The sequence below is a fragment of the Dromiciops gliroides genome, chromosome 1, assembly GCF_019393635.1.
Source record: "Dromiciops gliroides isolate mDroGli1 chromosome 1, mDroGli1.pri, whole genome shotgun sequence".
Classification (NCBI taxonomy): domain Eukaryota; kingdom Metazoa; phylum Chordata; class Mammalia; order Microbiotheria; family Microbiotheriidae; genus Dromiciops; species Dromiciops gliroides.
Genome location: NC_057861.1, coordinates 678,592,964 through 678,620,550, shown reverse-complemented (window position 1 = coordinate 678,620,550; position 27,587 = coordinate 678,592,964). Strand labels below are relative to the sequence as shown.

The 27,587-nt window shown below is 40.6% G+C and overlaps 1 protein-coding gene across 1 annotated transcript; it reads left to right on the top strand.

The window, feature by feature from the left end:
• The first annotated feature begins 158 nt into the window (after window positions 1-158).
• On the top strand, window positions 159-24,916 carry WDR82 (WD repeat domain 82). Its single transcript, XM_043965002.1, has 9 exons — window positions 159-364; window positions 11,664-11,761; window positions 14,948-15,014; window positions 15,963-16,062; window positions 18,121-18,237; window positions 18,846-19,001; window positions 19,418-19,487; window positions 21,286-21,428; window positions 23,214-24,916. The coding sequence occupies exons 1-9, from the start codon at window positions 204-206 to the stop codon at window positions 23,241-23,243; spliced, it is 942 nt and encodes a 313-aa protein (XP_043820937.1). The 5' UTR covers window positions 159-203; the 3' UTR covers window positions 23,244-24,916.
• The last annotated feature ends 2,671 nt before the right edge of the window (window positions 24,917-27,587 follow it).

Genomic DNA, 27,587 nt, shown 5'->3' with positions numbered 1-27,587 from the left:
GCCAGCCGCCCCGACTCTCCTTCGACTTCGCCTCGCCTCGCCCGGGGGCCCCGCCCCGGCCTCCCCCAGCCCTCGCGGCCCCCCTCCCACCCTCCTTCCCGCCGCCGCTGCTGCTGCTGCTTCCTCCAGCGCTCCCCGCCCCCGCCGGCGCTCCCCGCCCCCCCCCCCCCCCCGCGGCCTCCTAGTCGCTCGGCCCCGGCGCCATGAAGCTGACGGACATCGTGCTGCGGAGCTTCCGCGTGGCCAAGGTGTTCCGGGAGAACTCGGACAAGATCAACTGCTTCGACTTCAGTCCCAATGGCGAGACCGTCATCTCGAGCAGCGACGATGACTCCATCGTCCTGTACGACTGTCAGGAGGGCAAGTGAGTGAGCCGCCCCCGGGCCGCCGAGGCCTCGCGCCGCCCCGCGCCCCGCGCCCCCGGCCCTCCCCGCCTGCACGCCCGCCGGCCCCGAAGCCGCGCGGCGGCGGGCGTTGATCCCCGGGACACTGAGGCGCGGACGGGCCCGAGCTCCGCCCGGACGCCTCCCGCTCCCGGCCCCGCGCTGGTCGGTGGAAGGAGGAGCGTGTGTGTAATGTGGGGCCCGCGTGCGCGTCCTCCCCCCTCCCGGCTGCAGCCCCCCAATTTTACGGGGCACTGGCGCCCGGACGGCCCTGCCGCCCCCGGGGCCTCCCGGGAAGTCGTGCCCTTTCGGGTCCCTTCCCAGAAAACGTTCTTAAGCGCCTAACGTGAAATGCCAGGGCTTGCAAAGGAGACCAATCGTGTCGAAATAAAGGTGGTTTTCTCCTTCCATCCCGGCATTTGGTGGATGAGCGACACGGTCTCATCCGGGGGAAGTGACTGGTCCAAGGTCACACCGGGACCCACGTCTGATCCCCGAAGCGCTGCCCTTTCCTCGACATTAAAAGCGCGTTCTTCATCCGATGAAGCCATTTGCTTTCTTCTCTGATCACAGTCTGCCCTCACGGACAAAATCTCTGACACGGATTGAGAGCTTTTCCCCCTTTGCCCCATTAAACCTCTGTGTGTTCTGATGCTTTCAGACTGTAATCCTTTGGGTACCTTTTTAAACACACTCCACCAGGACATAAACGTTCTGGTCACTTTTTCAGTCACTGAGCAAATAGTCTTTTTATGTTTTGGTTATTGTTGGGGGTGAGGGTAAGGTTTAGCAAGCTGTTGCACCAAGATTGCAAAGACATGTTGATTTTCTTCAAACAATGTAAGCATTTGGTCACATCCCGAGTGACCTCAGTTAAACTTTCGGCTGTTTTATAACCCCTGCCCACTAAACTTCCTCACTTAGTTCTTACCGAATCAGCACATTCTTAATAATTCCAGTTCTTCGTGGTCTTGCTTTTTCGGCTCTTTCGTGAAGTATAACAGTGTCTGTTATGGAGGACTCTATGTACTACTTTAAACTTAACCTTTAATGTTGGTGTTTTGTTTTCTGGGTGTGGTGGAATGAGTGAGGTTTTTGGTTTGTTTTGGTTTGGTTTTTTGGGGGCTGCTTACTCAAGGGAACTTGGCTGGTCTGTCAATTTTAATTTAAGTGGTCCATTTCTCAAACTTAATATTCCTACCAGGCTTCCACACCTCTTTTGCCAAATATTGTGACAATGAACTTTATTACTACATATCCAACCCTGATGAGATGCATTCGTGTTTTTCCTAAAGCTAATGGTCAATACTAGCAATCCTCAACTTTTATATATTTTCATTCCAGGTCCAGACTTTTTCCGTTTATTTTTAAATCTTTGATAGATTTCTTTTCTTTGTATGTCTCCTAGATTTTTATTTTACTATGTTAAGTTTCTCTTGTCTCAAACTGTATGTTTTTAGGAACAAGACTGTTTTGTGGGTTTTATAGTCTTAAGACAGCTTGGTTGTTTGTTTTACAATTTTAATTGAGTTTGGATTATCTGATGTATTTAATTTATGTGAGGTTTTTTTCCTTACTCCAAAGATTTTTAGCATTCTTATGTTAGAGGTCTTTAAAAAAAAAGACTGGCAATAATTTTGTTGAAGAGTCTGTTAATGGTGTGTATTATAAAATGGTGTAGAGAAACATTAAATTTGGACTATGGAGTAGCCTTTAATAGTAGGCTTTTTAGAGGGAATGGGTAGACTAGATTCTCAATGACCAAGACTACTGGTAGGTAGCCTTTTGCCCTTGTCTGTGTCCTTGAATGAACTTTGGGTCGGTGGAACTGCTTGAGATATGCAGACAAGTTTGAATTGAAGGGATTTAGTAGTTTACTGTGCTTGTGTTTTTTATGTTGGAAACAGAACAAAAAGGTCACTTTTTGGGCCTATTGGAAGTAATCTAATAGACTTTATGATAGTCTTTTGAATGATTATTGAGTGGTTTGTCAGCTGATTTTCAGTGTATAGCATGAATTTCTTCACCCTTTCTTTCCTTTTTTTCCTTTGATCACACTTACTTATGACTGGGAAAGTAATGAGATTAAAGAGAACTACACTCTTGTATCGCTCTGCTGCCTACTGGTTGTGTAACCTTGTGCAGAAACCATTTAAACCTCCTGGGCCTCAGATTTTTCACATAAAATCAGGATACTGGAAGAGATCATCTTTCAAAGGGCTTTTCTAAATCTTAGTATGAGTCCAAGTTGCTAAAGCTTGAGAAAGATTAGTTTTTTCCCTTGTATATCAGGAGGATGAAAAGTTTTCCTAACATCTGCATTTCAATTAGGACTTAATTTAGGAATAGAAAAATGATTAAAATAAATACTAGTTGAGGGGCAGCTAGGTGGCGCAGAGCACTGGCCCTGGATTCAGGAGGACCTGAGTTCAAATCCAACCTCAGATACTTGACACTAGCTGTGTGACCCTGGGCAAGTCACTTAACCCCAATTGCCTCTAAATAAATAAATACTAGTTGCTAAGCATTTTCCTCATGGATTTTTCATCCTTTTACTTTCACAATTGTGTATTATTAGGGCACTTATTTTGTGTAAAGCAGGAGTTCCGAACATTTTTGGTTCAGATGCTTTGGCAAGTGTCTGGTGAAGCCTATGAACTCAGAATCATATTTTTTAAAAATAGTATTTTATTTTCCTTTTTTCCGATTACATGTAAAGATAGTTTTCAAAATTCATTTTTGGAAGATTTTGAGTTTCAAATCCCCCCCCCCCCCCCCCCCCCCCCCCCGCCAGCCAGCAAGCAATCTAATATAAGTTATACATTACAGTCAGTTTAATTCCACATTAGTCAAGAATCACGTTTTCAAATACATAAAGTAAAAAACCAAGGATCATGAAGGAAACAATTATATTGAAATATATAGATTATTAATTTATTTATTTTAGTGAGGCAATTGGGGTTAAGTGACTTGCCCAGGGTCACACAGCTAGTAAGTATTAAGTGTCTGAGGCCAGATTTGAACTCAGGTACTCCTGACTCCAGGGCCAGTGCTCTATCCACTTCGCCACCTAGCCGCCCCTAGATTTTTTTAAAGTTCACAGACTCCAGGTTAAGAAGCTCCAGTGTAGAGCACTAGACTATCCTGTGGTAACTTAAAGTTTAAATAACAGAAAATCTCTGCTCTCTTCAAGACCTGGCATAAATAATGCTAAAACAAAATACATTCAAAATTCTTTAGAAAGATTTAAAAATAATATCCATCTAATCATTGAATGATTTCACTTTCAAAAAACTTTTTGTTGATGTGGGTATGATATGTGTGTGTGGGGGGGTTCTTGGATATCCTCTGTTAAAACATTAAACTTGAATACCCATAATTTAGATAAAAGTAGGATTTGGTTTGTTGCAATTAGAGCAGCTGATCTGGAGGAGAGATCTAAGTCTCAACTTCCCCGAAGCAAATAAATTGCTAACTTTTTATGGGACAGGGTAAACAAAGAAAAATCATGCTAAGGGTCTTCCGTACTTTTGGGGACTCCCCTTTTGTGGCACCTAAGCAAAATATTTTATCTAGCGAATGTCATGATGCCTCAGAAACTCTATCCTTGGGCTAGGCAGTATCTTGGAACAGATATTAAGATGCTCTGGAGAAGGCTCTAACTGCATCCTTATCCCTGCAGAGGTTTACATATTTCAGCTCTTCCTTAGTAGAGAAGAGGGCCCTTTCATGCTACAGAACTGAAAACCAAAACAGTCTGGCCACTAGTTTTTTCTCAATGCTAGTCTGCTACTTCTGATCCATACCCACCTCATTCTTCTCTCCCTTTTAATTTCTAAGGAACAGGATTAAAGGTCATTCTTCAATAATTGCTTCCAGGTGGGAAGGGATGTAAGTTGGCTCTGGCTCTGTGGACATGATGAACCTAAGCAAGGAGAATCTTAGTGGCATCGGTATCCCTGAGTTGAAGGTATAGGGCTTGGATCCTGGAAAACACAAACTTAACAAGCATATTGAAGAGGCCGTGGTCATTGATACTATAAGGTTGAAAGCTGTGAGACTGGATGAAACGAACTTTACCAAGAGGTTAAAGAGGCAAGGGCCAAAAGTCAAAAGGACAAGAACCAATAATACTATAAGAGCAAAAGGGGGCAACCAAGAGAGAATCCAAGAACCCCAGCCCCAGGTTCCCACATTGTAACAGAGAGAAATTAACTTTTTAAAAAATCACATCTTATCTTGGTATAACTAGTACTCATGCTAGGTGGATGCTTTTTCATCCCTAAATTCAATATAACACAAATGATTTTGCTTAAAAATGCTCAATAGGGCAGCTAGGTGGCATAGTGAATAGAGCACCAGCCCTGGAGTCAGGGGTACCTGAATTCAAATCTGGCCTTACTAGCTGTGTGACCCTGGGCAAGTCACTTAACCCCAATTGCCTCACCATAACAGTTTGGTTCCCCAGCACTATTGCATCCATACGTAATTATTCTTATATTAGTTTTTAAAAACAAAATATCTGAGGACTTTGTTTTATACACAGAAAATGCATAACTAGTAACAGATGACAGCCAGATACTCATCCACTTTAGTTGTTTAAAATATAGAAAGGACTAGAATTTCTTGGGTAAATAGCTTAAATCTTATACCTGCATCTCGGTATATTAACTCTTTGTCGACTTAAAACTTCAGAGACTTTAATGTCCCATTAGAATTATTTACATTTGACATGCAGGATTGTCAGGTGGTGGTGTTGCTTCCTTAAAATTTTCCACTAGAGGGGCAGCTAGGTGTCGCAGTAGATAGAGCACAGGCCCTGGATTCAGGAGTATCTGAGTTCAAATCTGGCCTCAGACAATTAACACTTACTAGCTGTGTGACTCTGGGCAAGTCACTTAACCCCAATTGCCTCACCAAAAAATAAATTAAAAAAAAAAATTTCCACTAGAATTGATTCCAGTTGCTTTCAGAGGATCAGATTCGATTAAGGATTCCATCCTTTACATAAAAACATAAGTGGGGGCAGCTAGGCAGCAGAGTGGATAAAGCACCAGCCCTGGATTCAGGAGGACCTGAGTTCAAATTTGAGCTCAGACACTTGACACTAGCTGTGTGATCTTGGGCAAGTCACTGAACCCTCATTGCCCCACCAAGAAACAAAAACCAAACAAAAAACATAAGTAATAATACTCTTGCAGGTGGAGGCTTTCCACACCCAGGTTCAATGTTACACAAATAAATTTACTTAAACAATTATAATGGGGGGGCAGCTAGGTGGCGCAGTGGATAGAGCACTGGCCTTGAATTCAGGAGTACCTGAGTTCAAATCCGGCCTCAGACACTTAACACTTACTAGCTCTGTGACCCTGGGCAAGTCACTTAACCCCAATTGACTCACTAAAAAAAAAAAAATTTATAATGGTAAGTAGTAACAGGCAGGTGATAAGCCTAATTTGCTTAGTTATTTGTGATATGGAACATTTAGACTGAAAACAATAAGATCTTATATATTTGCATTGTGCTCATATCTTCTACCGACTACTTGCTTCGATCATAGAAATTTGGTATAAAAGAAAAAGCAAGGGCATGATTATAACAGAATCAAATTGGTCCTTCAGGCTTAAGCCTAAGGGTACATATATGGCAGGGAAAAGCATCCTTAACTCTGTTTGACTTCCAAGTAAGAGTCACAGGTGACAACCTGTCATGCAGTAACAATTCCACTACGTAGCCAGTCTCAGGAATAGCTAGGTGGAAAACATTCCTGTTCAACAGGAACACAATGGGAAAACTGAACCAGAAGGAGCCTACCTTAGGCAAGACCAAGATGGTCCTTTTGGCTTTTTCCCTCTGAGTAACTTGTGACATTCTCTGGGGTGGTGGAATGCTGACTTAATGATCCATCAGACAACTATACCTGAATTCAAAACTCAAAACAGTATCAATTACATTCCCAAAATATTTTATTTTATAGCAAATTTCACCTTAGGGCTAGATAGTTATTTTCTACTTTTGTGGAGTTGCAGTGAGCAAAAAAAGTTTACCAGGAGACACATGTAAGAGGTTTCACATCTTTCACTTGTGGTTTTTTCTTTTTTTTTAATTTATCCTGGTGTAAAGATCAATCATTAGAAATTATTTTTATATAATAAGCAAACTCATCAATTCTAACATTCACTTTTTTTCTTTTGAGCAGTGAGGGTTAGGTGACTTGCCCAGGGTCACACAGTGACCTAGTGTCAAGTGTCTGAGGCCATATTTGAACTCAGGTATTCCTGAATCCAGGGCCAGTGCTTTATCCACTGCGCCACCTAGCTGCCCCATAACTCATCAATTCTCAGTAAGACAATTCTTTGTTTAGGAATTTCATAACCCATAACGAGTTCTTTCCTCTAGGCAGAAGACTGCCTACACAGATGGTTTCAAGAAACCTGGCAAGTTTACAAATTAAAGGGAGTCTCATAATTTACAGTTGTCTCCAATTTTAACACACGCACATACACCAATTTAAAAGTTACTTTAAAATTGATCAGTACTTGACTTTAGTTTGCAAGACTCCATAAATATCTAACTAGATGTTCCAATCAAACACAATTACTTTTTGGTTCTTCCCAGACTCATACAAACCTATTCTCTATTTGTGAGCCAAGAAAGGGTTGAGTATCAGTTCTGTTCCAAAGGGAAGCTTTTTTTTCCTCCTTCACCTTGAGATTTTGCACTGGCATAGTTCCCAAACCTGCCCCTAGATAACCAGGAACCAGGATTTTTAAAGTGACAGTAAGCTCCTTTTTCCCCCTCAAATTTTCTAAACGGTTTGCTCTCAAATTCTCTGTTCACACTGTCAGTGCAAACAGATTATGACTTTCTTTCTGCCCTTCACCCCTGTCATTCCTTCATACTTAAAACTTTCCCACTTTCCCTTCAATATACACATCTCTCTAGTGGATTTTGTCACCTCTGTAACTGCACACATCTTGTTTCTTTCAGATTCTGATCTGACGCTTCTCTTACCTTCAATCTACTTACCTTTACCAGTCATATTCCACTTTTACTGCATAAGGGTACAGCAGGGAGGGTACAGAGAGTAGACGGTGAGGAAAAAAAGAGTTTCAGAGGGGGTGCCAGAAAGACCAGCTAGTCCCATCCTCTTTGTAAGACCTTGGCCGCATCTAATGGATCAGTGGAATCCTGAGAAGGGAGAGGCTTCTTTTGCCAGACTTCTTTGGATTTCAACTTAAATTGCGGCCAGGTGCTATTATGATAAAAAATCATAAGCTTTTTCAAGTCTGTAAGGTCAAATTCAGCCCATTTGTTCAGAATACATCCCAAAGAATACTCAGAATACTTTCTCGCTTCCCCATGCCTAGGAGTAGGGCTGGCCAGGCCACTACTTGGATGCTTCTAAACTGAGTTTAGACACCTTTTGGGGCATCTCCCAAGCACTCTGGTCCAAATGACAGGAGCCTGCCATCCACAAGGGACAGGGGTCAGACATGAGGGATAAGAAGGAGTCTTACCTCAGGGTGTTGTGGTGAGGAGAAAAAGGAATATCCTGCCTCCTGGATTTTGGCACCAGGTGATGCTCATTGTTGATGTAGAATCACTATGTTAGAATAGGGGAAACTTTAAAGTTCATTTAGTCCAATCCTTTCATTTTATGTGTTGAGGAAAATGAGTCCCAGAAAGACAAAACAATTCTGTTCTACTGTTTTCTCGGTGCTGTAAGGGGCTAAAATTCTAGCTATACTATCTAAAATCTAATGAGTGGTCGCCAATAAATTATAAGCTTTAGCAAGAGTATTTAAGTGTTTAAGTATTTATTAAAGAGCATTAGGATCAGAGAAAAAGGTAAAAATCTAACTATTTCTTAGAGACCTCATCAGCTGACCTGGTACATGTCCAGGTCAGGAACCAAAAGAGAGAGAAATCCTCCTCCTCCAGGGTCCACTTCCTACTTCATGTTCTCCTCCCACAAATGGGGAGCTCCTCAAGTTGATTGGCTGGTAGTTTTGATAGACAGTACCCACGAGGAAACAGCACTTCCTGCCGCCAAGGACCTGACAGCATGGCTTGCCCTCAGATGCCTGCTCCTCATGGTGGAGCTTTCCTACAATACCTCTCCAGCAGGTGGCGTCATTCCAATCATTACAGTGCTCTCATGATGATGCTTGCTTGCCTTAACACATCCTTCCAATTCCTTTCTTCTCTCTTCCAACTTAACTCTTCTTACATGTTCTACCAAGAAGACATAATTAAACGCATACCTAACCATTTCCTCTCCAAACCTCATTATTGCAATATTTTCTTAATTCATAATCTGTAAATGTTGTAAAGTCTGTATAGTGGCTCTTTAAAGTGGGAATCATTCATAAAGACCACCTATGACAACTGATGAAATCAGAAACTAATTTTGTGGAGGTACTATCACAGAGTGCTGCATTAAGTGTCACAACAGTTGCTTACAGTTATAACTGTAGTTATAAGGGAGGGTGGGTTGGAAAATAAATATATATATATGTATATATGTTTGTGTGTGTGAAAAAAATGACTGGTATGTAAAAAAATTAAACTAAGAAAAGAAACTAATTTTTCCTTCAAACAAGGTATAGCATAGAAATGTTCTTTGCCCCTGGCATCTTCCACCCCCTTCCCCCCAACAAGGACAGGAATGTAAAAATGTAAACAACCTATTTTCAGCTGCTATTGCATTTCCTCAGAAGCTTTATTGGTAAATGTGAGAAAGTGTACCATGTCTGACAAGCAGATAGATTTACTTTCTCTTTTTTTGGGAGGGGGTGGGGTGGGGCAATGAGGGTTAAGTGACTTGCCCAGGGTCACACAACTAGAATGTGTCAAGTGCCTGAGGCCAGATTTGAATTTAGGTCCTCCTAAATCCAAGGCTGGTGCTTTATCCACTATGCCACCTAGCTGCCCTTCAAGTGTACCGTGTCTGGGTATGGAAACTGAAAGTTTTGGTTATAGAATTCTCTTTCACATAGATGTTAACTGCTTATATTCTTACTACCATATATAGACTAAATGAAGATAAAGCTGTCCATTATTCAAGCTGTAACTCAGTTTGCCTGTTAGCTCCTAAGATTAATTTTTGTCTTCCCCTCCCCCCCAAAAAGCTTTGTTGTTCAGTCCTGTCCAAATCTTTGTGACCTCGTTTGTGGTTTTCTTGGCAAAGATATTGGTGTGGTTTGCCATTTCCTTCTCTAGCCAATTTTACAGATGAGGAGGTGAAGTGAACAGGATTAAGTGACTTGCCCAGAGCTACACAGCTAGTAAATGTCCTAAGACCAGGTATGAACTCAATTCTTCCTGACTCCGGGCCTGGTGTTTTGCCCACCACACCATCTAGCTGTCTTCTCTCTTCTCCCTCCCCCAGCCCCTCCTAAATAGGGGCTAATTTAATTAGATTGATAAGTAGTTAACAACTCATTCATATTTTATATGATTTGAATTATATTTTGGGTACCCAGTGAGCATCAGTGTTGGTGATGTATGAGATGAAAAGAAATTAGAGGTCATCTAGTCCAAAGCTTCTTAAATATGGGTCACAACCCCATATGGGTCACATAACTGAATGTGAGGGTTGTGAAAAAATTTGGCAACAGTAAAAGGTTATGTATACCTATTTTATATATCTATACACCCAGGGTTAAGTAAGAATTTCCCAGGCAAAAGGGGGTCATGAATGGAAAAAGTTTAAGAAGCCCTGATCTAGTCCACGATTCTCATTTTACAGATGAGGAAACAGGCCCAGAGTTAGATGACTTGTCTAATGTCAAATAGTGACAACCAAGATTTGAACCTGAATTATTTAGTTTCAAATCCAGTGTTCACAGTAGGTTAGTTATACAAATATAGCATTCACCTGCAGACCAAAGCTAAAACATTTCCATTCATTCAGCAGACATTAAACTTTTTAATGTGCAAGATAGTAGGTCATAGGACCAATTTTCAGAGAACTTCTGATCTTGTAGGAGAGGCTAGGTGGATAAAAATGAATAATGCAAGTTCAGAGGTGATCCAGTTCTTTCAGCTATTGGAGAGGGGTGGGGGCAGAAAGGAAAGGGTTAGGGAAAATTTAATGGAGATACAGTTTTGTGTGGGGTGTTACTCTGGTAGGGAGTAGGGGATTGTGAAAGGAGTAGAACGATTAATTCAACTGTAGGATTCATAAAAGGATAGTACAGAATTTCTTGTCTCATTGAAACTTGGATAAATAAAGTCTCTTTATGGCAGACTGTAGTATTATATATTCTTTAGCCATCCTCATTGTGAAAAATTGTTGATTTGAACAAGATTTTCTTTTATATTGCAAAGATTAGTAAACAGTTTAATATTCATAAGATTATTTTGTACAGCTCTTGGATTGGTCATATATATACATGTGTGTGGTTTTTTTTTTTACGCGTGTGTGTGTGTGTGTGTGTGAGTATACACACATGACTTTGTGCCTAGGGTCCTCCATGGTTTGGGTGTCAAGGGAAAAGAATTGACCAAAAGTAATAACTTTAGAAGTGTTTAAAAGTGCTTTTCAGTGAAATGAAATTGTTACCAAGCTCACCTCTAGCTTGGTCTGCAGTAGCTATGTGGGAAGTTTAATGACCAACTTCAGCAGTTGATTATACCTTTCTTTTCTTTCTTTTTTCTTTTCTTTTCTTCTCTTTCTTTCTCTCTCTCTCTCTCTTTCTCTCTCTTTTTTGGTGCAGGGCAGTGAGGGTTAAGTGACTTGCCCAGGGTCACACAGCTAGCAAGTGTCATGTGTCTGAGGCCAGATTTGAACTCAGGTCTTCCTGAATCCACTGTGCCACCTAGCTGCCCCCTTAGTTGTTTAAATTCTTAAAGCAACTGAAATTTTTTTTTTCTCCTCAGGAATTAAAGATAGAATCCATCAAATTCTTTATTTTACTTGTCATTTAGACACTTTAGAGATGAAGGCTTGTCTTGAACCCTCAGTGTAGTGTTTCCCTTTTCCCCAGCTTATATAAGGTTGCAGTTGTTTGCTATTCCACAAAAGATCACCAGCTAAATTAAACTCAGGTGCCTGTACTAATGGTGCTGTTCCATGTGTAACCTATATCTGATTGCTTACTGTCTGGGGGGGGGGGGGAGGAGAGAGAAAATTTAGAATTCAGAACTTTAAGTGAAGGATTATTTGGGGTGGGGATGGTGCTGCTCTATAATGTTGTGTGTGAGTTGGTTTATTTTGTGAGAGAACTTGTTTAATGTTCCCTTTCTGGGATTTCTTCATTTTTATTTCCCCAGACCAAAGAGAACACTGTACAGTAAGAAGTATGGAGTGGACCTAATCAGATACACACATGCAGCAAACACTGTAGTGTACAGTTCTAACAAAATAGATGGTAAGTAAGCTTTCCCTTTTTTCCCGTAAGATGTTTAAGACTACTACCTACTCCCCTGCCTCTCTTGTAAAACAATGCCTAGAATTTACATTTTTAAAAGAATATTTTGAAAATTTTGCTTGTATCAAAGTCCCTCAGACTAAATACATTGTAATAGAACTTGTTACTCCAGCCATATAAACAGAAAGGAAACTAGAAACAGGTGACAGCTTTTACTTCAGAAGTGCCTTGAACAGAAAGTTAGATGTATATGTCATCACTTGAAATGGGGATGGGTTAGAGAAACAAGAGGGAAACATCTTAATAGACCCAAGAGATAGAAGTGATTTTAAATGGTAGGCTTAGCATATAGTTAAGAAACTACTTTACGGGGGCAGCTAGATGGCACGGTGGTTAAGCACCGGCCCTAGATTCAGGAGTACCTGAGTTCAAATCCGGCCTCAGACACTTGACACTTACTAGCTGTGTGACCCTGGGCAAGTCACTTTACCCCCGTTGCCTGCAAAAAAAAAAAAATTTAAAAAAAAAAGAAAAGAAACTACTTTACACACAAGGTAATGTACAGGAAAACATGGTTCAAGAAGGATTTCGTTTATTCAATGCATGATAATGACATTTCAGTATGTTTTCGACTATATCCTTAACGTTTTGAAATTGCTGTCATAGAGAGCACCAGCCCTGGAGTCAGGAGTACCTGAGTTCAAATTCACCCTCAGACACTTGACACTTACTAACTGTGTGACCCTGGGCAAGTCACTTAACCCCAGTTGCCTCACTAAAAAAAAAAAGAAATTGCTGTCATAGAATACTGATCCTTTCTTGACACTGTTTCATTCTTCTTGGATGAACTTAAATTTGACTTGAATTTAATTCCTTCTAACTCATATTAGTTAAAAACACAGGCCACAGCCATCTGGGTTTGGATAGTTTTTCTTAACTGATAACCAGACTCGTGAGTTCTTTTCTGTAGTAGGTGGGCTGTGTCTCAGTTAAAACTTTCTTACTTCGTATAGGTTTTCCCCATTAGAAGGAGTATTTGGTTGTGATGGCTATTTCTACTTTACTAGCCGGTCTTCTTATTAGCTTAGACCATGTGCTCCAGTGTATCACTGAACAAGAATTGTTTCAATTACTGTCTTAGTTAAACCTGCAGGTTTGCTTTATTCTGAGGGAGGTGGGTGGGAGTGTGGGGTTTTTTTAGGAGACTTTTCCTGTATATAAATTGATTTAGTGAGTATCTTTCTTTCAAACTTGTCAACTTCTGTATATAGGTAGTTTTCTAAGTAAACAGTGTAGTCAGGGCGTTTGAACTAAGAAGGAATAATTAGGATTCACTTCACAGGGAATGTTTAATTGCAAACTTAAAGAGTTGGAAGTTTTTCCTCTTGGGCTTTTTTCTTCTGATTTAAAATCTTCTTATATGCAATGAGGAGACATGTATATAAAGCTTCTCATCTAGGCTCCAAGTAAAAGAAGATACCTTGCTCGTTTTGTACTTTAAAGATGCTGCCTTTCTTGTAACCCTAATTCCCCCCTGTTCTTCATGAAGAGCTCCAGCCTCGACCCTGTTTCCTTCTGCCTGATTCCAGGCTGAGGTAGTAGTTTGTACAGTTTGAGGGTCTATGATACCACCCGGTACAGGAGATAACTGTACAGGCCACTGCCTTGCCAGGGACAGAGCGCTGCCACCAACAATGGTTTGTAGCAGAGCATGGGGACGGTCTTCCTGCCTTCCTCTGTGAAACCAGGTAACTCTCTTTCTAACAGAAAAGGGATCTAATGATTCTTTGTGGGTAGGTTAAAGTACTGAAAAATACTACTAGTCCTTAAATTCACTGCACTTACTAAACTGAGATTATAATATAGGTGCTAGACCTTGCTATTTGTCACATAGATTACAAGTAGATAGCATTATCAAGCAGTTGTTGAAATACTTAGAAACCTAAGGATGTTATAATGGAAAGTCTTTAAAGATATCGCTTGTTCCTCATAGCTGGTCATGAGATACCTCATTAAAAATGACTTTATATCCTGTTCCACTGGGTACCTTTCCCCAGCATCTTTCCTTTTGTTTATGAGTATCTTTTCCTATAGCCTCTTTTACCAGTGGTCCCTCAGTGCTACTCTTTACCTTACAGGACTCTTAGTACTCCTTAGCCTTCTTTCTAGCATTTCACCCTTTTTCTGTTTTTCAAATGAAAGGAATACTTATTTTCCCACAAACATTTCTAGGAGTAATTAATTCTTTGGTATTTATCACAGCCTGATCATTACTTAAATGGTTAAGTTCCTTTTAAGAAAGTTACAGGCTGGAGTTGATCAACAGTCATTCAAGTCTTTTTTGTATTAAGAAGCTTACACAGTCTTAAGACCTAGTAGGGTTGGAAATTTTTACTTTGTTGGACTTAACTTTTGACATTTGATGAAGCATAATTTTATTTATGTGTCTTAAAAAGACCAAGTCATTCCCATGCGCTTAGCTTTAGCAGCCTGTGTGGGAACAAACTATCAGTCAGTCTGCATGTTCTGTGGTACTGGTGAAAGAATAACCAAAGTTTAAAAACCAGGTTCTAATTCACATTCTGCCACAGACTTAGCTCAGGGACTTTGGGGATCCTTCTCTGCCTCTCTCTAAAGTGAAGAGTTTGGACATCATCATTTTCTAAAATTCCTTGTGTGCAGAGAGCCAGAATCTTTTTCTTTGATTTAAAAATAATAACAATTTTATGCCAGAATTTATATGTAGTAACTGTTTGGATGAATTTTTATTTGCCAAGAATTGTTTTAATGAAAAATCCAGTCAAGCTACCTTTTTTGTCCACCATAACCTAGCATTTCAGAAGTTTTACTTGATGTTTTTATGTTCTTAAGAATCTTCTGACTAAGATGGGCAAATAAATGTTGCTCCCTTGCTTCTTTGCACCTATGTGGGTGCAGACCATGCATTCGTCTGGGTGGGTATTTTGGGTAGTTTGGCTGACCTGCTTTCCTATCCTTGACTAAAGGGGGTGTCCTTTTGGAGATGGTAATGTCTATGGATAAAGACATATGGAAACAAGATGACATTTTCTAAAAAGAATTTAGGTTGTCTGACCATGAATCAGTTTTACAACTTTTCCAAATCAAATGGTCCAATCACTTCTCAGCTGATTGAATGTATTGCTTTGGTGCTTTGTGTGCTTTCAGATACAATCCGCTACCTGTCCTTGCATGATAACAAATACATCCGGTACTTCCCAGGACACAACAAGAGGTAAGGCCCAAAAAGAGTGTTCTGAATTCTTGTGGAGCTTTTAGGCTCTTGAAGTAGTTAGAGAAAGAGTTGTTCTTTGTTTTAAAGAAAAAGAAAAACAAAGCAACAAAAAAACCCACCATAATTTATTCCCCTGTGTACTTTCTGGTTCCTCAATGGTCTTCTGCATTTGGTAGTGTCTTTTGGAGTACTGAGGCTATGTAACAATAAGTATATATCCATTGTCTGACCAGGAGAAGGCTCTTCTTATCTAGTGCTTTTTTAATCTATGTGTGCATGTACACTTGTTCATTTTAAAATCTCAAAGCAGATGGGACTCTCTCTGGCAGAACTTAGGTATCTCTGTATGTATCACTAATACAGATAAATGTTAAAAGCTAGCAAGCATTTAGGGGGCAGCTAGGTGGTGCAGTGGATAAAGCACCAGTCCCAGATTCAGGAGGACCTAAGTTCACATTTGGCCTCAAACACTTGACAGTGACCCTGGGCAGGTCACTTAACCCTCACTGCTCTGACTCTCCCAAAAAAGTTAGTATTTATTGAGTACTTTTAGTTTGCTTAATTCTGTGTGTGTGTGTGTACACACACACTCTCTCATTTGAAAACCTCACAACAACCTTGTTAGGTGTAGGTGCTGTTATCCCCCTTTTACAGATGAGGAAACTGGGGCTGAGAGATGTTAAATGACTTTTGCCTGGTTTCACAGATTTTAAAAATGAACATGTATATTCCTAAGTTACATGGCATTGCTTTTAAAAATGAACATCTCATGGCTTTACTTGTCTTTGCCAGAAGTAGATGTGAAGATAGTTCTTAATAATAATACTAAGAGCTAGCATTTATATAACACTTTAATCTTTGCAAAATGCTATATAAATGCTAACTATTGTTATTGTTTTATTCACCCCTTCTCCCTTTTTTCCCATGAATTGCCTTTGGACATTTCAGAGTGGTAGCCTTGTCCATGTCACCAATAGATGATACTTTTATCTCTGGGTCCCTGGATAAAACCATTCGACTCTGGGATCTTCGGTCTCCTAACTGCCAAGTAAGTCATAAGAATTGACAGGCCCCAGGAGTCTGTTGTTAATCAGAATTTTGTTGAAATTACAGGTTTTAATACATAGTGTAGTTTGTTACGGAACTTGACTCTTGAGTTAGAAAACTTTATGGCGTTATTTCTTTAAGTTTGAGAGTTTTTCTAAATCTTAAGCAAAATTTATATTTCCTGGTACATTGGTTGATGGGAAAAATGTCTATTCTCCAAGTTAATGTGGTGGCTACCAAGCATGTATTTACCATAATGGAGAAATTATAAAGGTAACCTAAACCTAGGTTTTATTATTATATTCAAGCATAGGTTCAGGCCTCAGAGAAAACCTGAACAATCTTTATGAGTCCAACCAGGCTTCTTATAGGCAAAATTATATCAGAGTGATAGAGAAACAGGACTTTAACATATTGCAATCTTGTACATTTCTCTTAGACCATAAAAGTTAAAGAGAAGGTAGATCCACAATCCCATACTTCCTTCATTGTCATAAAGGTTGAGCAAAAAAGCAGTCATAATCTCATATATCTCCTAAAGAAACAACTTCATCAGACAAAGTCTGTAGGTAAACGAAGTCAAGTTACAGATTAAACTACATTTAGAAGGTTCAGACTGATGCAAGAGGATGATTTACATGTTGCCAAGGAGTCAGGGATAGTTGAGATTCTTACTCTGACTTCCTATCTAAGGAGTGTTTAAGACTCTAAATTTTTATGTCCTATGAGAGAGGTTTCAGTCAGTGAGGTTAATATGAAGAAAGACTTAGTTAACCAAAATTTGCAGGAAGAATGACCCTAAGTCCTAAGAAAATCAGATTGATTCTGATTCCATTTTGTCATTGATTCTATTCTGTATCACCCCCATCATATTGTAAAATTGCCTGAGCCATTGCCTAAGTCTCTGAATTAATGTTTAGAAGTAAAAGGGGGGGGGCAGCTAGGTGGCACAGTAGATAAAGCATTGGCCCTGGATTCAGGAGTACCTGAGTTCAAATCCGGCCTCAGACACTTGACACTAGCTGTGTGACCCTGGGCAAGTCACTTAACCCCCATTGCCCAGCAAAAAATAAAATAAAATAAGTTTAGAAGTTCAGTTTTGCTCTCTGAATTAAGTTGTCCTTTAAATCACCCTAACTCAAAGAAATATATCGTCTCTATATGTCTTAATGCACTTGTACAATTAAGGGAGATCTGTTATCTTGCAAAAGATGCAGGTGGGTGCCAGGAAGTCTGTTATGCTTGCAAAGCTGGCTGTCCTTGAGGAAAGTCTGACCTGTTAGCCATGTAGATGGCCACCACCAAGTAGCTTTCCATAGCAGCACAATGACAGGAGATATTGCTAGTCCTGCATTCCTGACTCCTATCCAATCATGTTGTATTCCTTCATCTATCAAATTTCAGACTATTTAACCAATCATTGTTTCATGCTTCCTGTTCTTAGTTCTCTTGTACTTCCTAAGATTATATGAAGACTTGTAAGCTCTATCTTATCTTTTGACTGATTGAGAAGTTGAGATACCCCTTTTATTGGTAATTGCTAGCCCTACCAGTAAATTGAATGTGCCAATAAACTTTGTCTCAATTTACCTTAATTACAATTGCAAGAGTCCTGAATGATTAAAAAAAATGTAAAAGTCCTATAACAATGGTAACTTCACTTTGAGGTGTCTAGATGATGATTATGTTTAGAACTGGCAGCAAGGAAGAGAATTCTAAATCCAGTGTGGGTTGCATAGTATGCTGTGTCCCATCAGTACTCACTGTCTTAATTGGGATTTCCTGGGACCTTGGAGCAATATCCTGATTGTTTCATTCCAGCTGTATTTGGTAGCCTACCTAAAGTCTGGGTTCTTAGGTGTGCTTTTCATTCTATACAAGAGAATCCATGTCAAATATGGAGGGTGTAACTCCTCTCAACTTACCTCCCCGCAAATTTCAGATTATCAAGAGGTAAATGTTATCCAGAATGACTATTGTGTGCCCCGTGGGTCTGTGATATTAATTTGAGCAAAATAATTTCCTGTGAATTCTCAAAATGTCTGTCTTCTTCTCTTAGGGCCTAATGCATCTCCAAGGAAAACCTGTTTGTTCTTTTGACCCGGAAGGGTTAATTTTTGCTGCTGGAGTCAATTCTGAAATGGTCAAACTTTATGATCTTCGCTCCTTTGATAAGGTAATGTATTGATTTTTTTCACTCTTTCTCAACATTTCCTATGTTCAGGGTGGGATTTGGAGGTGTGGTAGAGGGTGATAGCAGAATTTATTTGTGAAAGTGATATTTTAAAGCAGTGAATCACAAATCATTTTAATATGTGCACCTTCCTTTGTGACTGTGATTCAGTTTCTATTGTTTGGGGCCACCATCAAGTAGCTGTTATCTGGAATTTATATAACTTTCCGAAATTTGCAATTTAACTCTTGTCTAGGTTATCTTGTGTATGTTGGGCAAGATGACATAAGATATACCCTGTTCTGGTCCTTAAAAAGCATTTTGGTTTATTGGAAAGACCGTTGTACTTCTAACATAAACTCAGGTTTTTTATGTCCATTTCTGCCCTCTGTGGGACAATTGGCTAATCTCATAATATCTATGTCAAATGGGGCTTAGATTTATATTCTCTAGGTCACAGAGGAGTGTTTTGTGAACCATAAAGAACTATGTAAATGTGAGTTATTGCTTTTGGCCCAAAAGGAATTTAAATGGCCAAGGGTTCATTATCAGAAGTAATTTTGGTGTTCCGGTGCTGCTTTATGAACCTCTCTTTCTGTTTCCATTTGAAGGGACCGTTTGCTACCTTCAAAATGCAGTATGATAGGAACTGTGAGTGGACAGGCTTAAAGTTCAGCAATGATGGCAAACTCATCCTCATATCTACCAATGGCAGTTTCATCCGCCTGATTGATGCATTCAAGGGTGCAGTGATGCATACGTTTGGGGTAAGTTTATAGTCTTGAAATCGCAAACTCTTTTCTCTCCAGGCTATATTCCTATTGAGATAGGTGAGTTGTTGGCTGTCTTCTGTTAGCTGGATTGTGGGGAGTAATCAGGAGTGGGGGGAGGGAGTCATGTTCACATGTGACATTAGAATATATATAGAGAGAAGGGGTGTGTGTGTGTGTGTGTGTGTGTGTGTGTGTGTGTGTAGAACATAGACTATAAAAGATAGTGGAGGTAACCTTTATCTTGTGACCTTTACAGCACTGGGAAGAGGCAGGTGGGATGGGGGTCAAGAGAAAGAAATTGTTAACTTTCCTGGGTGATGGTGGGTATAGTTAGAGTTGTCAGCTATTCGTGTTTTGTTTTGTTTTTTAATCTATAACAAGGGAACAGTTCTTTTATCCTTTTATTTTAGGGGTATAACAACAGCAAAGCTGTCACATTGGAAGCCTCCTTTACTCCAGATTCTCAGTTTATTATGATTGGTAAGCTATTTCCCTGTCTTCTTTGGCTTTTGTAACTTGGAAAAACTTTGAACATTTAATTCCTCTAGTAGTATGGTGTTCGTTATTAAAATGATTGAAATGTTTTATATACTGATCAGACCACATCTGAAGTATTACAATCAAATTTGGGCACTGAATTTTTAGCAAGGACAATAATATGGTTTCAGGTCTTTAGCCTAGAAATGTCTTTTGTGGGTGGGTGAGTATGATAATTATCTCCAGGTCTTGTAGGGGACTGTCTTGTAGATGGGGGTTATATTTGTCCTGTATCAAGAGGGCAGAATGAAGATTGGTAGGTGAGCTTACTAAAAGGAAGAATGTCCTAACAGAGCTATCCAGAAGCAAATGGGCTGCTCTAGGGGGCAAACCTTACTGGAGGTCTTAGAGCAAAGCCTGGATGGTTCCTTTTTAGATAGGTTTGTTTTAGAGAGGATTCTGGTTTAGGCGTGGATTGGAGTAGAACAGGGGATCCTAACATACCAGATGGTATGTTTAACTTGTTTTTAATATTAGGATAATCTTATTTTCATATGACTGGTTTCCCTTGTAATCTTACATATTTTATGTATTTTAAAAACATTACTTGAAGAAGGGCTCCAGACACTTCACCAGACTGCTGAAAGGATACATAGCACAAAAATGATTTAGAATCCCTGGTCTGTGGAAACTCTAAGGTTATTTTTTTTTCCTTTTTTTTTTTTTTTTTTTTTTGGTGAGGCAATTGGGGTTAAGTGACTTGCCCAGGGTCATCACACAGCTAGTGAGTGTTAAGTGTCTGAGGCTGGATTTGAACTCAAGTCCTCCTGACTCCAGGGCCAGTGCTCTATTCACTGCGCCATCTAGCTGCCCCACTCTAAGGTTATTTAAAAAAAAAAAAATGTAGAGAGGCTTAGGAGTGAGTCAAACTGTGGGCAGATGCCGGAGGAAGGCATTGCTTTTTTGGAAGTGTTTCCAACACAGGTGCAGGTGACTAGTATGCATTTGACAGTGTGGGTCTAAAACTTTAAAGAAAAGTTAGCTTTCTCTCCTAAGACCCACATTGGAGATGCTAGTCTTGTTCCCTGGAGAGATTAAAAAAAAAAAAACTTCATCCTTGTCAAAATTGGTGCAATTTTTGGAAAAGTACCACTAACAGTATAACTTATTACTTGGTCTCAACCATTTGCCTGTCATTAATGAGAATTAGCTGGAATGTTCATGATAGAATATAGAATCCAAGGCAAAATATAGTATGTCCCCAAAGTCTTAGTGCCATTTTAAGCTATTAAAACTAAACTAAGACTTTGGAGACAACCTGCAGTATTATATTCTTCCTTTTTGCCACAGTTGCATAAAGGTAAATTGGTTATGGATTTTATCAGTGCAGCTTAGTCTGTTAAGCCTAATTTCCCAGCTAGGTAGAGTGTGATAACAGATCTTAGGGATATTACTGGATTGTATACTTCAGTAACATCTTCAAGCAAGGTAAAGTAAGGATTCAGCATAAGAGGGGCTATCATTCCAGTTAGTGAAGTAGGTAAGAAGAGTAATAGATAGTAAGCTCCCTTTCAGATGACATTTTTTAGGTATTTCTAGCCATTGAATATCCCTCATAGAGACTGAACATACCAAGAAACCTAGTGAGGTGCTCCCTTCCTTGATTCCCTTTTCTGCATCTACACCAGGGAATTTCTCTTGGAAGGATGATTCTGAAAAGGATTTTTTGAAGACTTTGTTCTTTGTGCTTTTTCCTCTGCTATGGATCTTGAGTTTAATGCAGTTAATTCCTCATCTCTAGGCTCTGATGATGGCAAGATTCATGTCTGGAATGGAGAAAGTGGCATAAAGGTGGCAGTGTTGGATGGGAAACATACTGGTCCCATAACCTGTTTGCAATTCAATCCCAAGTTCATGACCTTTGCCAGCGCATGTTCTAACATGGTAAGTGTACAGAAATCATAGCCTCAGATCAATCCCAAACAGGATTTTTGCTGGGTACCAAGAGTTGGTCTCCCCCAAAGATACTGGCCTTGGGATTGGGATTTATTGCTTTATTTTCTTTTGCTTCCTATGGAAGGAACCCTTCTCCCCCAGTTTCCCCTGCTTTACAGCTCACATAACCAACCAAGGTAAAGTACACATGTTATTTATTCCATGTGTATAACATATGGTTTCACATGAGGCCAATTCAAGCTACCAAGGAGTGGGGTAAAATGTTTTCTCTCTCTTCCAGGCTTCTTTGTATTCTCTCTCCAAGGGTAGAAAGGCTCCTTTGAGTTATTCTACTTTCTTTTTTAGTTCATACATCCCCAGTCCAAGATTGAGTTCTTTTTCTCTGCTCTCTTGATCCCTAGAAGCGTCCAGCGGTTAACCCTTTAGTGGACGTGGACTTCATGGAAAATCCTTCGTCTCCTAAACAGTATTAGAAAAGAGGCCTCTGCTGTTCAGTTCTTCTGGCCCCATACTGCGCTTATTCCCACATCTGCCTATAAACTGAATTGGGGTGAGAGGAGGGGCTTGCCATGGCATGGATTTTTACTGCAGAATTTGCCCCATGTTATATGTTGTTCCCTTTTCCTTACCAAAAATTCCTAGCATGTCAGTACGATTGGGATTTTCTGAAGTCTAATCCTTTGCTCTTACAAAAGAGGAAGCAGAGGTTGACTTAGTTTAGTGCTACAGGGAGGATTAGAACTCTGGTCTCCTGACTTCCAGCTCAGTACTTTCTATTATACCACAGCTCCAAGTTTGTAACCACAGTAGAGTCTTCATCTTCCCTCACTCCACAAATCCAATCAATTGACAAATTCTGACATTTCTACTATTACAGCATCTTCCAGTACATCCTGTTACTCAGAGTTCACCTCTCACCTAGATTTTTGCAGCAGCCCCTGATATTTCTCTCCTTGCCTCAAGTCTTTGTTACTGGAACCTCCGGACTGCTGCCAAAGTGCTTTTCCTTAAATGTGGTTTGGAGCTTGTCACTCCACTACTTAACTCCAGTGACTTCCCATTGTTTCCAGGATCAAACGCGAACTCCTCCGTTTAGCTTTTAAAGCTTTGGTCCCATCCTGTCTCTGGACTTAGTGAATATTATTTGTCCTCACGTACTCTCTGCTGGAGCCAGACTGGCTTTCCCTCTGTTCCTCACAAACGACATCAGCTCCATCTCTCATCCTTGCCCCTTTGCACTTTTCATGACCCAGACCTGAAATGCATTTGTACATCTGCCTCCTAGAGTGCCAAGTTTCTGTAAGATGTCATTTCAGCAACATCTTTTGTCTCTCCCCCTGCCCCCAGTGCTGCACCTGCCATCCATTCTGCCTTACATTGAACTACTTTGTGTATTAGTATGTGTACTTTTTGTGGTCCCTGTTAGAATGTAAATAAGCTCCTTGTGAGTGGTGATTGTTTCATTACTTGGGTTTGTATCCCTTCCCATAACATGGTACTTGGCACACAATAGGTACTTAATAAATCTGGATGATGAGTGAAGACAGGATCACAGTCAGTGTGCTTCACACCTCTTCCCCTGCCCAAATAACTGGTTTGGAATCCTGATTCTTTTCACTTGATGTTTGTATGGTCATACCCTAGACCCTTTCCCTCCTTGGGCCTCATTTCCTTAAATACAAATTTCCCTCCTGCTTTGGTCCTAAATGCAGAATGCTTACACTTGTCCATTCTGCTTTGCTTAAAACTGAAATGATTTTCTTGTCCTTCCAGGCATTCTGGCTGCCAACCATTGATGACTGATCATTTATCAGCAGCGTCTGCACATTGAAGGGCAGCCAATAAGAGGAGCAAAGGGACTGAGTGTTGGGATTATGTTGTTCTCCTGACCTGAAGCACCCTTCTACTCAGCCCTTTTCTTGGACATCACTATACCTCCTTTTTAAAAAATGAAACAAAACTCCTTTGCTGCATTCCTTCAAAAGGACTCTTGGTGCTGCAGACCTGAAGTTGGATCCAGATTTTCTAGTTGTGGCCTGTTTGAAGCTCCTCCTGAGGGGTGAGCTGTGTCAGGCTCATGGACATCAGTGCGGACCCTTGGCATAGCCTCCTCTTTTGAATGTATAGGGAGCCTATAAAATCTTGACTCCACATATCTTCTTTCCTGCACCCTGTCCCCATAAATGCATGGAAATCTAGTTCTGGTTTTGAGGTACTAGTGCAGTTTTTCCCTTTCCCTCTGCATGTGTCATGATTGAATTTTCCCAGTATTGTTGTGGCTTTATTCCATAGCCATCATGTTTCTTCTGTGCCAAAAGTTTTAAAATAATCAGTTCAGATGTCCTAGGTACAGAGGGAAGGACAGAGCTAGGTAAGGTCTGGGTTTGCAAGGCACTCTGCAGACTGTTGGGGTGAGGGTGCCAGGTATGGACTTAGCTGTGTGGCTAGTTCACACCTGGTTCAAGTCTGTTTCTCACTGATGTGGGAGAGTAGAAAGTAGAGAGGCCAGGGAGATGTGAAGAGGTCAAGTGCCTCCCGAGGTCAAGGAGGCTTAATTACCTCCTTAGCAGACAGGGGGCCAGCCCTGTGTAAGCAAATGGCAGCTGAGCCGGATACGGCCGGGTTGTCTCTGTCCAATGATCTTTTGTGTGTACATATTTATGAGGGGGTGGGGGTGGGAGCCTATTTTTTTACTTTAGAAATCAATAACTATTTCATGTGGGCCAGTATTGTGGAATGAGTCCAAATTGTTTACACTGATGCTTTCTTTCCTCTACCCTCCCTCCCGCATTCCCAAACAACACAAAACAACAACAAACCAACCCTGTAAATAACCTGCAAATAGTCCTACCCCTTTCTCCAGCCGCCCAACCCCACAAAGCTGATTCTGGGCTTGTATTTTTGTTAGTGTCTAGCCTTTTTATATGACCTTTTCTTATTTTACATTTCAGCTCTGTGTGTGCACCTTCGTTTTAAAACAAACAAAAAAAAACTACACATTGTAACATCAGGCTTTAGTACAATAGCCTTAGAATCTCTTGTTCTCACCTGATTTCTGGTGTTGTCAGTTCTTTAGCTAGACCACAGGAGAAATGCTCTCACATTTGAGATGAGGAACAGCCTGCTTTTCTGCCTGGGAGCGTTGCCACAAGTGTTAGAAAGTTTTCCCTCTTTTCCTTTATCAGTTTCTTGGAGAACAAGCAGGGTTACTGCCTAGCCTGGAGACCATTGATTGGCTCCCTCAGGTGATCCCTGGCAAGCTCACAAGAGCGAAGACTATGTATTTTCCAAGCCTTTCTAGTGGAAACCTCTCCAGTATTAGTCCCTGTTGTACTCTAGCCCGTTCTGTCTTTGCGCATGTGGTGTGAACAAAAGTCACTCTGCATGATGATGTCTCAGAAATTGTGATTCCCAAACCAGTGGTTTCAGTTTGTAAATAGCCTCTGTGCTAATTATATTGTGCACACTTATGCTTGTATCTGTGTTCTTTGCATTTTTTAAAGGGTAGAAGTCAGTGGCGGGAAGGCTTGCCCTACTAACTTTTTAGGGCTAGATAGAAGGGGCACATTTTAACTTAAGAGAGACACACACACACACACACTCTCTCTCTTCTCTCTCTGTATTACACTGGGTGATACAAGTTGGCTTTTAAAAAACCAAATGGACTGGCTTTTTAGTATGGGGAGAGTTAATTGGGTGGCTCGCCGTAATATTGGGGTTCAGAGTTTCCTCCCTTCCAAACTGCCTTTTTTAGTTATTTCACTAAGACTGATAAGAAAGGAAATTAACAGCCTCTTTTCCACAAACAAATCAGGTTTTATTAATGGGAATGAATCTACAACACAGGTGAAGTTAATAGAGCCAGGGACAATGAGGAAGGGGAAAATATGACCCACTTCTCAGATGGTTAGAATCTAAATCTCTAGGGTAAAAAAGCCCCCAGGTACCTTGAATAAGCTCTGCTTCCTCAGCTACCCAGAACAGCCAGCCTCTCTTCAATAACACAAACTCACCACCTCCTGGAATCTGTAATTCCAAGGAGAATCAGCTGTGCAGTGTCTCCCGGTTCAGTCCGCAGGTCAACCACCACCAGCTCCTCTCTCCCTCTTCCGTTCCCTCTCCCTCTCCTTCCCTTCTTTCCTGTTCCTCTCAGAGTTCTCTATTTTCCTCCCTGCCTCTCCCACAGTCAAGGAGGTTCTTAGCCATGCTGAGTCTCCAATTGATTCAACATACCCCCAGAGCTGTCCCCATTTCTAATTTTAGCCAAAGATGGGATCATAGAAACCCCAAATCACATTCCTTACACTTTTATTATCTCTGAAATCAAGGAGATGAGGTTAACAGGGATGGTGTCTCCATTGCTTGATGTACTTTTTTTTTTTAATATATAAGGTATTTTATTTTTTCCGTTACATGTAAAGATAGTTCTCAACTTTTGTTTATACAAGCTTTACAATTTCAGATTTTTCTCCCTCCCTCCCCTAGACAGCAGGTAATCTGATATAGGTTATATCTATATATCTATATACATATAGATATAGATATACACACACATATATATACACATAATAACATTAATCCTATTTCTGCATTAGTCCTGTTATAAGAGAAAAAATCAGAGCAATGATGCAAAACCTCAAAATAGAAAAAAAACAGCATCAAAAACAAAAGAAATAGTATGGTTCAGTCAGCATCTGTACTCCACAGTTCTTTTTTTTTTTCTTGGATTTGGAGATCCTCTTCTATCATGAGTTCCCCGGAACTCTTCTGTACCATTGCATTGGTGAGAAGAATATAGTCCATCACAATAGGTCAACGCTCGATGTTGATGATACTGTGTACAGTGTTCTTCTGGTTCTGCTCATCTCACTCATCATCAGCCCATGCAAGACCCTCCAGGTTTCTCTGAACTCCTCCTGCTCAGCTTGATGTACTTTCAACAAGAGATGTGGTTCTCTTCCCTTCCATCCCATGGTTAGATGAAAGCTACAGTACAGAGACATGTCCGTTTGCTTTGGGGATGGAGAGGACCACAGTTCATGCCAGAGGTGTTTGGGGGGACTAAACAGCAGGAGCCTTAGTGCATTTGGGGAAATCAGAAAGGCTGTAAGTTTAGGTGTCCTTTGTTTCAAAAGAAGTCAGCGTGTGGGCATGGGAGGTGGAGTTAAAAGGATTCTCACCAGCACCAAATAAACACCCTTAGTACAGGGCAACTCTTCCCACTGAGAAGTATTAATACTATCTCAGGTATATTTTTATGGTCACTATGTAAGGCTCAGCCTGGTGTATACCCAGCACATCCATAAATTGCCCCAGGCACCCCACTCAATCCCATAATTTTTCTTATGTTCAAAGCTCTCATGAGCCTGAAAACCTTTTTTTATGGCCTTTTGCCCAATCCTAAATCAGTACTGCTGACTACCTAAATTTGCCCTCATATATAGCTTGCTGGTAGATCAGCCTTTAGGCATAACAACTCAATCTGGGGGAATTTAGGACGCGGATTACTTTTTTTTTGGCAGGGCAATGAGGGTTAAGTGACTTGCCCAGGGTCACACAGCTAGTAAGTGTCAAGTGTCTGAGGTCAGATTTAAACTCAGGTCCTGAATCCAGGGCCATTGCTTTATCCACTGCACCACCTAGCTGCCTCTTAGGACACAGTTGGAAGGAAGTGCCTGATAGTAATTCAAATTTCGATGGCGTTTTGATCTTTGACACTTTTTGTGATGCTGGGAGGGGTAGGAGGCCATAGCTGAGTGGAGGCAGACTGACTTTGATTGGCCAGGAATAGAGATGGGCCTTAGGGAAGGTGGCCACAATGATAATCTAGCATAACTCATTTCTGGCTACCTGATGGGGGAAATGACTCGGGTTATTCACAGAGAAGAACACAGGAATTTTTCTCCCAATTCTACCTTTCTAAAAAGTTAAAAAAAAATTCTTTTTATTAAAAAGCAAGTTTAGCTAAACCAGCCAATGCTTCATTTGACAGAATGCAATTCTCTGTACCCATAAGTCTTCTGTGATGAAAGGGGGAGGTACATTTTTTTTTCTACTTTTCACTGGGACCTAGCCTGGTCCATGTAGTTAACATTTAAATTAAGGAAATATTTAAAAATTATGACGGCCCTTTTCAAAAGGATAATG